Below are 12,699 nucleotides of genomic sequence, written 5' to 3'. Positions count from 1 at the left end.
TCATCAGGATAGATCTCTAGCTTATCCACACACATATACACACCCCTCCGTGACTGACCTTGAACAATGTGGAGGTTAGGAAGCTGACACCCCACAACCAAAAATTTTTGTATAACTGAATCTCCAGAAATTTAATCATGAATAGCCTACTTGATCAGAAACCTTACCAATAACACAATTAACACATATTTGGTATGGTATATGTATTATATACTCCCTTCTTACGATATTATCTAACCTGTTCTTAATTTTTTTTTTGTATTTCTAGGCTATATGGCTCATTTGTGAATATTTTCAAATTGTCACACATTTCCAAAAAAAAATTCCAATATATTTAACTGAAAAAAATACACATATAAGTAGACCCGTGCAGTTCAAATCCGTATTGTTCAAGGGTCAACTATGTACACACACACACACACACACACACACACACACATACACATGCACACACGCAAACACACACACACACTCCTCAAAATGCAAATAAGCATTCAGCAAAACCTACAGTCTATGGGGACTAGTTTTCTAAATGTGTTTATATGTTTACAAAATGATTCTGGAACCAGTATAGCTCCAGCTTTTTCTGCCTTCTTCCTTTGTAGCTCCCCGCCCTAGTAAATAGCTTTTGAATACCAATCATCTAGTAAATGGAGAAAAACCAAAGGGGAGAGATTATACCTTACTGGTTAGACCTATATTATTACCTAAAAAAACAAAACAAAACAAAACAAAACCACTCTGGTTCATTAGTTACACCTCTTAAAGGGTGATGTTTGGGTGCAGTAGCTGGGAAGAATATGAGAATAAAAGGTAACAGAGAAGACAAGGAAACAAATTCATAGAAATAGAATATTTATTTTAATAGTAATAATAAATATTTTAAATGTATGGTTTCTCATTAATAACAGTATAAAATACTAGAATTAGAAATGGCACCAGTGATAATCATTAGCATAAACTATGCTGTAGCAATTATGGGACAGTGACAACCAAGAAAAAAGCCAGTAATGAAAAATAGTAAAACTGGCTGTGCAAACATGTGTCAACAAATATTCATTAATACTTTAATATTATCACTTTTGAAGGTAACCCATATGTCTAGGTTTTATTCAGAAGGGAAATACCCAAGAACTGTAACACATGACTTTTAGCCTAATACTGCCAACTGGCCCGTGACAGGGATGCTAGAGAAACCTGTGTTTCTGGAAATCTGCACAGGCCAAGATGGGACCTAAAAACAAAGTCTTGTGCTGAGCTATAAATCTAAACCATCCATGAAGCCCAATTCAATTGAATTCAAATATTAATATCTTAGTGAGCCCTAATCACATGTTTTCAGTTCCATAGGTATACAACGCCCCCCCCAAACAGGCTTGGTAGACCTTTAAGCTAATACCAACTTTGTATTTTTATAGAAAAAAAAAAACTTTACCATAATGTATCATGTATAAGACATAGTAGGTCCTTAAAACTATTGAATCATAGTAAACTTTAATCATAAAATTCCCTAACCATAAAATTTTAAGATTCTGCATATACTATCCATGTCGAGTCCCTCCATTTTCTGTACTCGCCTTTTTTTGCATTTTGATTTGTGTCGCCCTGCTTGTGAAGATATTTTGGTTTAGAAATCACCCATCTTTACTGAATTATATCTGCAGAAATGTGCCACCACCACTCACTGTGGTAAAAGGGGCATCCTGTGGCCCAGCCATTGTTTACTTCATATATCTCCTCCCCCATTCCTTGACAATCCCTCGGATTCTCCACATCTTCTCCCAGTGAGAGCAGACATTCATCCCTAAGAGTGAATTTAAGTGAAATACCACTCATAGTCTCAAACTTCTTTAAATTTAATCATGTTCCTCTTCTGTTGGTGGAATAAAAGCAATCACAAGAAGGGATAGCATGGGAGAGGGTTTCTTCCTGTTGCCCCTGACATTCTCTTGCACAGTTATAACTACATAATGTTAGATGGTTCTGTAAAATCCTTTACCCCTCCCCACTTGTGTATACATGTTTAAACAAGAAAACAAAAAGTGTAGCTTAAATTTGGTAGCAGCAGGGATGGACAAAGCAACACAAAAGCAGATTGCCACTTGTTACATTTTTTAAATAGTGGCTGTCTGAAACAATAACCTTTTTCTTGTGGGACAGATGGGAGGTGGTATTTCCAAGCTTAAAGAAATGTTTCTCTTTTTTCCCCACAAATTAACAATAGGAGTCCAAATCACAAAACCTCGCATAGATACTGTGTTTTTGGTAATGTGTGCGTTCCTAAAAGCTGATATGAAAAATTTTCTTTTCCAAGTTGAACCGTGCTCCAATCACCTTAATATGCAGAAAAATCCTTCGGTAACATGACAAATCCTTCTAAAAGATGAATAATTACCTACTAATTCATTCGAGTTTGATTTGGATTTTCATCAATCTGGCTCATTTGAAGCAGGATATATCTTTAGAGAGCAAAGAATATTTCTTCCATTGCTAAGCCTGTACTAAAGACTGTTTCCATCACGTGTCTTGGATGTTCTGTGAAATAGCAAACCGCTGATCGCAGAGTGAAAAATTGCTCTTTGTGAGTAGGTACTATCCACATTCTCTGAGGCTATAAATGGGGAGCTGCACAGGTGGGGGGCCATTTAAACAGCAACCAGGGCTGTAGGCAGAGGGCCCTTGCTGCATGGCATGTGAAAAGAAGGACTCCCAAACATCAGTGTTTTACCTACACTGGCTCATGTTTATAAATGCTAAATCTAAATGACATGAGAATCGATTTCCATTCCTCCATATTTCCCTCTACTTACACTGGAAGCAGAATCTTGACCGTTTCTTCCAATATATTGTTACAACAGGATTTGTAAGAATTCTTGTGTATTGTCTGAAAGATATAAAACTGCTTATAATGCCTAGTGATTTACATTTATGACTATAGTTTCCCTATAATAAAGTTTGAAAACTTTCCATCAGTATGGCAAGAAAACTCTGTTCTAAATCAAGAGTCAACAGACTGGGGAAGGTATTTGCTACAAACATGACAAGGATATAATATTCTTACCATATTAAGGCAGCTTCTATAGAATAAGAAAGAAGAAAATTCAATACAGCGGTTAAAAATGGGCAACGATTAGAACAGGGATTCCTCAGGAAAAGAAGAGACTTATAACCCTACAGAGGTTACCCCACTTATTCATAATTAAAGAAGTACCAATTAAAACAATGAAAATACTCTTTTTAACTCATCAAAGTGTTCATTTATTCGCTCAACAAATACTCAAATGTTTACTATGTCCAGGAACTGACCTAAGAGGGTTGATTGTACATAGTGTTGGTAAGGCTATGGTTAAACTGTTTATCATGTATGTTGAACAGAGAGTAATTTGGCAGCAGTTTTGGAGGGACATTTTTCAAGTTAATTGAAGTTAAAATTGGCCTAGAAATGATACTTGTAGGCACTTAGTCTATAGATGTAGCCACTTGGCCATACAGAGAACATCATGATTCTGTCATTAGTACACAATTGCTACTGCTACTAACATTTATGCAGCTGAGTATTTCCTATGGCTCAGGCATTCCAACAGGTGTTTTGCTTTATCACAACAACCCTAAGAGGGAAGCACTAAAATAACACCAAGATTTCAATTTTCTCTTCAGAGTCACTCAACTGGCAAATGGGAAGCAGTCTGACACGAGAACCCCCCACTTCTCCCTGACTTCTTTGTTCTCCCAGGATGTACTCAGTGTTACTTATCACAGAGAAATCTGGAAACAGTGTAACTGCCCATTAATAGGGATCTGATAAGCATCCCATTCAAGAAGTATCCTGTGCAGCCTTGGGGAAAACATGCTAATAGAGAAAGAGCTATGGTATTTAGTGTTAGTAAAATTTGGAAATAGTTCAGAACAGTATATAAATGTTTCCCGTGTGGAAAAAAAAATAAAGGATTGAGTTATGTGCCCCACACATGAGCCTGCATACACACATATACTGCCCCCCCCCCATCCCACCAAACACACATATATGTGGAAATCCATGCAGGAACACCAAAGAAATTCAGGATCTGAGGAAGGAGATTCTGCATAAGATATCTTTTTCCCTAGTTCACATCCTAAAATAAATTTTACCCATCTTATAAAGCCTTACCCAGTCTTTCTGAGGGAGCGATTTTTTCACGTTTCTGAACTCCTATGCTGAAGATGAGGAGGATCAAAGGGAGGGGGGTGGGCAGGAAAATCAATTAAGAACTTATTTACAAGGCATTATGCTAATGATTCGACAGGCATTTTCTCACTTAATGCTTTTAAATATCCCTGTCTGGTATTTACTATTGACCTCTCTGTGTTTATGGAAACTGAGCCATTGTGAAATTAAGAAGTTCCCTACATCACATGAGTACTAAGTACTAGAGATCCAAGACTGGTGCAAGACTGTGTGATCTCAGCCACTAAGCAAACCAGCTCACATTCAGTCCTGATTACTTGGCACTTATCATATATTTTATATCTCTTATCAGATATAACAAAAGGATTTGTGCCAGTGGTTAGCCCTGTGGACTTGGAGCCTGACTTCAGAGTGGGGTTAACAGGACTGATTGGGTTACCTTTTTTTTTTTTTTTTTTTTTTTTAAGATTTTATTTTTAAGTAATCTCCACACCCAATGCAGGGCTCAAACTCACAACCTCCAGATCAAGAGTCACGTGGTCTACCAACTGAACCATCCAGGCACCCCTGATTTGGTTACCTTTTATAATTATTTCACTTCTCTTTGTCTCAGTTCCTAATAAATGGAAAGTGGTTAATGTAAGTCCCTAACTCATAAAGCTATTTTGAGAATTAAAATCAGTGGTAATAAATATAAGACACTTAGAACAGAACATAGCATATAAAACCCCCAAGTTTTAGTTATTAGAAGTACAAAAAAGGAACGATAGGAGTCCTGAGTGCCCTTTTTCACCCATAGGATCTACCACCTGGAGATTCACATATAATAATTAACCAGTGCAGATTACCTGGATATTAACAATTCACCACCACAGTTCAATAATTCATTGTTTACCATAATAGGAAATTGTGGGTTTAACCATATGAAATTTCAGTTTTGTAAGATAAAGTCAGTCAAATATTGGCAGTTTCATATGATTCAGCTTAATTTATATTGTTTTATAAATTAAACGTATAACTTGTAATTTATAAGTTTATTAAACATATAATTTATAAACATATAAATTAAACATGTTCCATTAAAATGTGAATTTATTAATATATTCAGTAAATCCAAAAACTTTCTAGATACTTTTGTACTGATTATATATATATATATATATATATATATATATACACACACAATATAATTTCTCATTGAGAATAAAAATCTATTGTGTAACGGCAAATGATTTTTGAATACATCTGAAACCTGAAATTAATGTTTATAAATTTATTTTTCTCTAATGCAGCATGCAATTGTCATGGGAAAGCTGAAGAATGCTATTATGATGAAAATGTTGCCAGAAGAAATCTGAGTTTAAATATACATGGAAAGTACATTGGAGGGGGTGTGTGCGTGAATTGTACCCAAAATACTGCTGGTATAAACTGTGAGACATGCATTGATGGCTTCTTCAGACCCAAAGGGGTAAAGCATACTTTTTCTTTCATGAAGTGTTATTTCTGGCTTTTTCATACAGAGGTGTATCATACAGAAAAATAATTTTGAAAACTTCTTTGAACAGTTGGACTGCAAGTTCTAAGAGGTGACTAGGAATGTGTCAAAAGGGAAACCATGATATAAAACATTTCCATCTTTCTGGAAAGTTCCATGGTACCCCATTCCAGTCAATCCTCACTCCTTGGCAAACTCTGTTTTGATTTTTAAAACATAACTTAGTTTGCCTTGTAGTGAATTTCATAATTTGAAATAAACTACATACTGTTTTGTGTTCCTTCTTTCCCTCAGTATAACATTTAAAGACTTATCTGTAGTGTGTGTGCATCGATAGCTCTTTTTTAGAAAAAAATCACTGACTCTGATGAATATTTTTTTGCATGAGTGTACTGCAATTTTTAATCCATTCCATTTGTGGCTGTTAGTGTCATTTTCAGTTTTTGGCTAGCCCCTACAAAACACTGCTTAAAGGAAATAAAACCTATTCACAGAAAGACATATTTTATGTAAGTCTTTTTGGGTCCTGTTTGATTTACCTTGCTTGCATAAACATTTAGGACTAGAATACTTGCTTTAGAGGATATTTTTGTTTGATTTTGTAAGAAACTGCTAACATTTTACCAAATTAGTAACAGTATTTTACATGGTCACCAAAAATGTCTGTGAGCTCTAGTTATTCTATATCATCTCTAATGTTTGGTGTTGACTATCTTTATGAAGTAGCTATTCTAGTGGACACAGTGAGTGTGGCAAGTAGGTATTTGGCAATCGCTAAATCATTCCCATTGATGCTTTGTGCTACCACAGATCTTCTCTTATGAATTTACAGCAGATCATATTTTGTATTTAATTTTCAGATTAAGTGCTTATTGGCTATTCCTAGATTTTCTGTTACGAAGTATTCCTTCAAGCCAAGATATGTTTGTTTTTGTTTTTGTTTTTGTTTTTTAATTCTAGAAACTTTACAATTTTAGCTTTTAGATCTATGGCCCATCTCAAGCAAATATTTGAGTGTGACATAAAATAATGATGGGGATCTACATGGTTAAACTGTTGTTTCAGAACCTTTATTTTTAAACTTCTTTTTCTCCTTTAAATTGCTTTGAGACATTTGTTGCAAATCATGTGGTTTGATCATGTAAATAAATTACTGTGGGTCAATTTCTAGAGCTCTAGTTCTGTCTCATGGATTTATATGTCCATCCTTGTGTTAATAGCACACTATCTCAATTACTTTAGCTTTAATAAATCTAGAAATCAGAAATGTACATACACCAACTTTATTCTTCCTTTTGAGGAATGTTTTGGACACAATAGTTTTTATATATTCCCGTACAATTTTTTTTCCCCATACAATTTTAGAATGAACCTGTCAATACAGAAATATTAGTTGGGATTGTTGTATAGAATGTAAATACAAATATGGAAGAACTAACAGTAACAATATTGAGTCTTGTAATCAATGAATATAGTATATCTTTTGACTTGTTAAAATGTTTTTAAATTATTCACAGCAGTGTTTACAGTATAGAGAACTTGGATGTATTTTGTTAAGTCTCAGTATATTTATGTATTATTATAAAAATAATTATAAAATTATTTAATGTTATTAGCAAGATTTTCAAATATTGGTGTTATTTCCTATATCTAAGTTCCTTTATTAGTCTGGTAATTTAAATCAGATTATTTAAAAGTATACACATAAGCAATCATGTTTATGTATATAAATCTCTTCCTTCTTTTGAAATCTTTATGTCAGTGTGTATATTGTGTCTTTAATTGTCTGATTTCAAGGCATTTTCTTTATATTCGCATTTTAGTAGTTAGTTCATGTATTGGCAAACTGTGGACCCTAGATTAAATTTGGCCCATGGCCAATTTTTCCATGTCCTACAAGCAAAGAATGTTTTTTACATTTAAAATGTTTGTTAAGGGGTGACTGGGTGGCTCAGTAGGTTAAGGATCTGGCTCTTAATTTCACCTCAGGTCATGATCTCAAGGAGCGTGAGTTTGAGCCCCATGTTAGTCTCTACACTGACAGTAGAGAACCTGCTTAGGATTCTCTCTTTCCCTCTCTCTCTGCCCCTCCCCTGTTCGCACACACTCACTCTCTCAAATAAATAAACATTTTTATAAAATAAATGTTTGTTAAAAGAAGGGGAAGGTGGGGTGAAAAAGGGAAGAGAAGGAGAAGGAAAGAAGGGTTTTTGAAAAAGGAGAAGATGAAAAAGAACAAGATTAAGAAAAAGAATAACAAGAATAAGATGTGTAAGAACTAGAAGGAAGAAGGGAGAAGGAGGAAGCAGAGAAGGAGAATGGAAAGAAACAGAGACCTCCTATTTGAGCTCTACTATCCCTTTTCCTTTTGAAACTCCAACTATAACACACATCAGGTTCCCTGACTGTGTCCCATATGTTACTGAGGCTGTGCTAATGAAACAAACAAACAATTCCTTTCTTCATCCTTCAGATTGAATAATTTCTATTTATTTGTACTACTTTACCCCCTGACATCACTAATCTATTGTAAAGAAACCTGGTTAATTTTTCATTGAGATATTTTACTTCTCAGCTTTCTATCATCTTATTTTTTTATAGTTTCCATTTCTCTGCTGAAATATTCCATGCTTCACTTATTTATAAACATTATTTCCTTTATGTTCTTGGTCATATATACAGTACCTATATAAGTCCTTCCAAACTAATTTCAATACCTCACAGTCTGCTTTTATTGACTGCTTTTTTTCTTGAAAAAACTTTCTTCTTTCTTCTCTTTCTTCTAATGTCTAGGGATTTATGATTTGTACAACACATTCTGGATGATACAATGTAGAGACATGATTCTATTATCTTCCTCTGAAGATTTCTGAATTTGGTTCTAATTGGTAGTAAACATACTGACTGATTGCTATGAAATTGTAGAGACTTACTTTTACACCGTGATATGGCAGATGAACCGAAAGCTCAAGGTGGTTATCTAATCTTCCTAACCTGGTTGACAACTCCAATGTCTGTTTCCTTTATGGTATGCAGACCTAAAAACTCATGCACATCATTGAGCTTTCCAGCGGTTACTTTCAACTGGACTTGTTGGAGTCTCCTGAATGGATGTATGATTAAGGGATCACTTAAGCCTTTGAGGAGTGTTGTTGGAGTCTCCTGAATGGATGTATGAGTAAGGGATCACTTAAGCCTTTGAGGAATGTTGGTATGCAGATTTTGCTCCCCATCTCTGAGCATAGATTTCAGCTAATATGTTTTTTTTCTTTCAAACCTCAAATTCTTCCAAGTTCTGCCTGATTTTGATTAATTTCCCAGGACCTCAAATATTTTACTTTTACATTTTGTCCAGTATTAATATTTGTTATCTGAGAATACATTGGACCACACAAGACAGTCTGCCGTTATCAACTGTGGAGACTTCAAGGTTTTTGTTTTTGTTTTTGTTTTTTTAATATGAAATATAATTTATTGTCAAATTGGTTTCCATACAACACCCAGTGCTCATCCCAGCAGGTGTCCTCCTTGATGCCCATCACCCACTTTCCCCTCTCCCCCAGCTTCAAGTTTTTATTACAAGTCAGTTAAGTGAATCTAAGCCTAGATTATGGTATTTTAATACTTATAAAAATACTTATGCTACTGCATATGTTAAAAAATTCCATTCTCTAAAAAGCCTAATACTTGGGTAGAAGTCTATTTGTCTTTTATAAAGATATAGGACACAGATTTTTTTTTTTTTTTTTGCATGGGTTTTACAGCTAAATAACATCTCTACAATTTTTTAAAAATTATTGTCCTAAAATCTCATTTAAGGTTTATTTACTAAATACACATATTAAATAGTTAAATATAATGTAATGTTTACTTTGAGAACTAATTAGTAATCTGAATTATTACTTTAATTAAATTAAAAATCACATGTAAAGTAGATATATTTACAGAATCTCATATGTTGGTAGCATATCTGTCAGCAATCTGACCTTGTCAGCAATCTGATTCAGGCAGATTTCTCCAATTACCACAAAGAGGGATAATAAATTAGGAGTCTTTTATTTACTCAAGTTCATCATTAAAATCATAAACCACATTTATAACAGCCAAGATCTTATTCAAAAGAAATTTTTTTGTCCACAGAGGGTTTTTGTTTTTGTTTTATATTTTGTTTCCATGTCTTAGTGTTTTGTTTTGTTTTCCTTGGGAAAAAGCCCTTCTCCCAAGCCTACTCTAGAATTTCTACTCATAGTTCAAGCTTCAGTCTAAATGTCACTTCTGTGAAACATTGTTGACTTCTTTGTGTTATCGCTCCCTCCTCTTTTGTGCCACAATGCTCTGTATGTCTATTTTATCACTTGGCACCTTGTATTTAATCAGTGTCTTCCAAGCCTGTTATTCTTGTAAGCTTGTTTAAGACAAAGACCTGGCCTTACCTATCTGTGCTTTGCATAGTGCTTACTTCATAATGGGCAATAAATAAATGTGTCCTAAATGATTGATATTTTATCCGGCATGTAAATAACTCTCTAGTTATGACACTTTGATTTATATTAGTAAACAAGTTTACATTTATAAATGAAGCATAGATATATACATATGTAAATGCTATATTTTATGGGTGAAATATATATACCTATATGAATAGACCTATAATATATAGAGTGAGACACATATACACAGAGCGCATGTGCACAGTATTTCAGTATATATACCATAGGCAAATTATTGTTATTTTTTTCTTTATCCTATTGCATCTGGAGAATAAATGCTGTAATTAGAGCATATTATCACAGTCTAGGTTTGTTTAATTAAAATATTTTAGCATTAAAACTAGTTGTATTGAATATTTAACATATCTGAGGAATCTTATGAGATCCTTTATATGTTATTCTTTTTAATTTTAGTTTAATAACATCACTATAGTTCCTATTGTTATCCTCTTATCACAAGAAGTAAATAAGTTGCAAGAAGCCACATAGCCGGTAGAGCCACGCTGAGATATGAACTCACATTTCTCAATTGTGGAGGAAAAGAAATTGTTTCCCTTGTGGCTATGCTGCCTCTCCGGGAAACCAAATGTTTAATTTGAGTACTTCATATTGTCCTTTTGTCAGCACCAAATATACATTTCTATTTAATCATATCATGATCAACATGATAAAAGTTCCTAAAAAATAAATTTGGGGTGAAATTACTAATTATGAAGTATGTTGTAAGAAAAAAACCCACAAGAAAAAACCCAGAACAAACAAACAAAAAAAAATCTATCGGAAGGATTTTATTGCAGAATGTATATTAGAGACCATTAGGCAAATACTGTTATTTTTGTTTGTTATAATAGTGATACTGGGATTGCAAAAGAGATGCAGACTGAAATCTATGGGAATTAAAAGACTATCTGCAATTTTCTTTAAAAACTTCAGCAAAGAATGAAAACGAACTCCTATGGCAAAATCTTGATAATTGCTGAATTTAGGATATGGATGTTTATTGTACTTCTTTTTACTTTTGTGTATCCATTTAGAAAAAAGGGATTTTAAAAATTGCAAACCTATATTAAAGATAATTTCTTATGTTATTTTCTCAATATAATTTATTACTATGTATTATTAAATTTATTTTGTCCTTAAAATTTGCTGAATTGAAAATTATTGGTGTTTTTATTACACATGATTAAGAGGCTTTTAATATTCTTCTTAGGTGTCTCCTAATTATCCACGACCATGCCAGCCATGCCATTGTGATCCAATTGGTTCCTTAAATGAAGTCTGTGTGAAGGATGAAAAACGTGCTCGGCGAGGTGAGATAGATCTCAGAGGGCCATTTTGATAAAAGGGCAACCATAAGCCAGATATGATCATTTTTAGGGTAACATTTTGCAATAAATTTTATGTGCTTAATAATTTTGTTCTTGGGGCACTTAGGTGGCTCAGTTGGTTAAGTGTCTGACTCTTGATTTCATTTCAGCTCAGGTCATGATCTCATTGTTTGTGAGTTCAAGCCTGTGTTGGGCTCTGCGCTGATAGCATGGAGCCTTCTTGGGATTCTCTGTTTCCCTCTTTCTCTGACGCACCCCCACTTGCAACCTCTCTTTCTCTCTCTCTTTCTCAAAAATAAATAAACATTTAAAAAGTAATAATAATAATTTTATCCTCGTATCTATCAGTGTTCTCTCCAGGAAACATTTTTTTTTATCTCAATCATTCTTTTCCTGTAAACTAATTATAATTAATTATAATGCTTTAAAAGAAAAAAGTTGAATAATTTATTTTGCATTATATATATATATATATATATATATATATATGCATTCATATATACATATTTACATGTCTAGGCATATATATCTTCTGGTCAATCAGAAATCTGTGATATATGTAATTTTTAAATGTTGTTTATTGAATTGGTCTGTAGTTTCCATGGTTTTTAGCGTGAAATGACAGCATTTGCTGAGGGATGTGTGTGCTGCAATGGGAGGAGAGAACAGACAGCACATCCTGAGATGTAGTCAATAGTATAGAAAGCAAAGCTAAAAATAGGCAGTAGTCATGAGTTAAAGAAGGGAAAGAGGCTGACCCGAATTTAAGCCAAATGCTTTCATTGCGGATTGAAATTCATGATGAACTCCAAACACTGAAGAATCAAATGTCAATGGGGCGCCTGGGTGGCTCAGTCGGTTAAGCGTCCGACTTCAGCTCAGGTCACGATCTCGCGGTCCGTGAGTTCGAGCCCCGCGTCGGGCTCTGGGCTGATGGCTCGGAGCCTGGAGCCTGCTTCCGATTCTGTGTCTCCCTCTCTCTCTGCTCCTCCCCCGTTCATGCTCTGTCTCTCTCTGTCTCAAAAATAAATAAAAAACGTTAAAAAAATTAAAAAAAAAAAAAAAAGAATCAAATGTCAAAATAACTCCTTAATGTGAAATGTTTAGGAGCTATTTCCAAGAGAGTTGCTTGCCAAAGTTTAGTAGAACATTAGGAAATATCTGAAACACTTTCTTTATATTCTTAAGAATGGATTCTTCTCTTCTTAGGAAAAACTA

At 34.1% G+C, this 12,699-nt stretch overlaps 1 protein-coding gene across 4 annotated transcripts in view; it reads left to right on the top strand.

The window, feature by feature from the left end:
* The window catches only part of LAMA2 (laminin subunit alpha 2), a 620,981-nt gene that overhangs the window by 258,761 nt on the left and 349,521 nt on the right, over positions 1-12,699 (top strand). For all 4 annotated transcript variants that reach the window (XM_053904501.1, XM_053904500.1, XM_053904503.1 and 1 more), the window contains exons 8-9: positions 5,458-5,636; positions 11,364-11,463. In XM_053904501.1, the coding sequence (XP_053760476.1) occupies positions 5,458-5,636; positions 11,364-11,463 (279 nt within the window). The remainder of the gene's footprint in view (positions 1-5,457; positions 5,637-11,363; positions 11,464-12,699) is intronic.

The sequence above is a fragment of the Panthera pardus genome, unplaced genomic scaffold, assembly GCF_024362965.1.
Source record: "Panthera pardus isolate Hobbes unplaced genomic scaffold, ASM2436296v1 HiC_scaffold_17, whole genome shotgun sequence".
In the NCBI taxonomy this organism is placed as follows: domain Eukaryota; kingdom Metazoa; phylum Chordata; class Mammalia; order Carnivora; family Felidae; genus Panthera; species Panthera pardus.
Note: the sequence above shows the minus strand (reverse complement) of the source record. Positions and strands in the feature narration are given on the sequence as shown.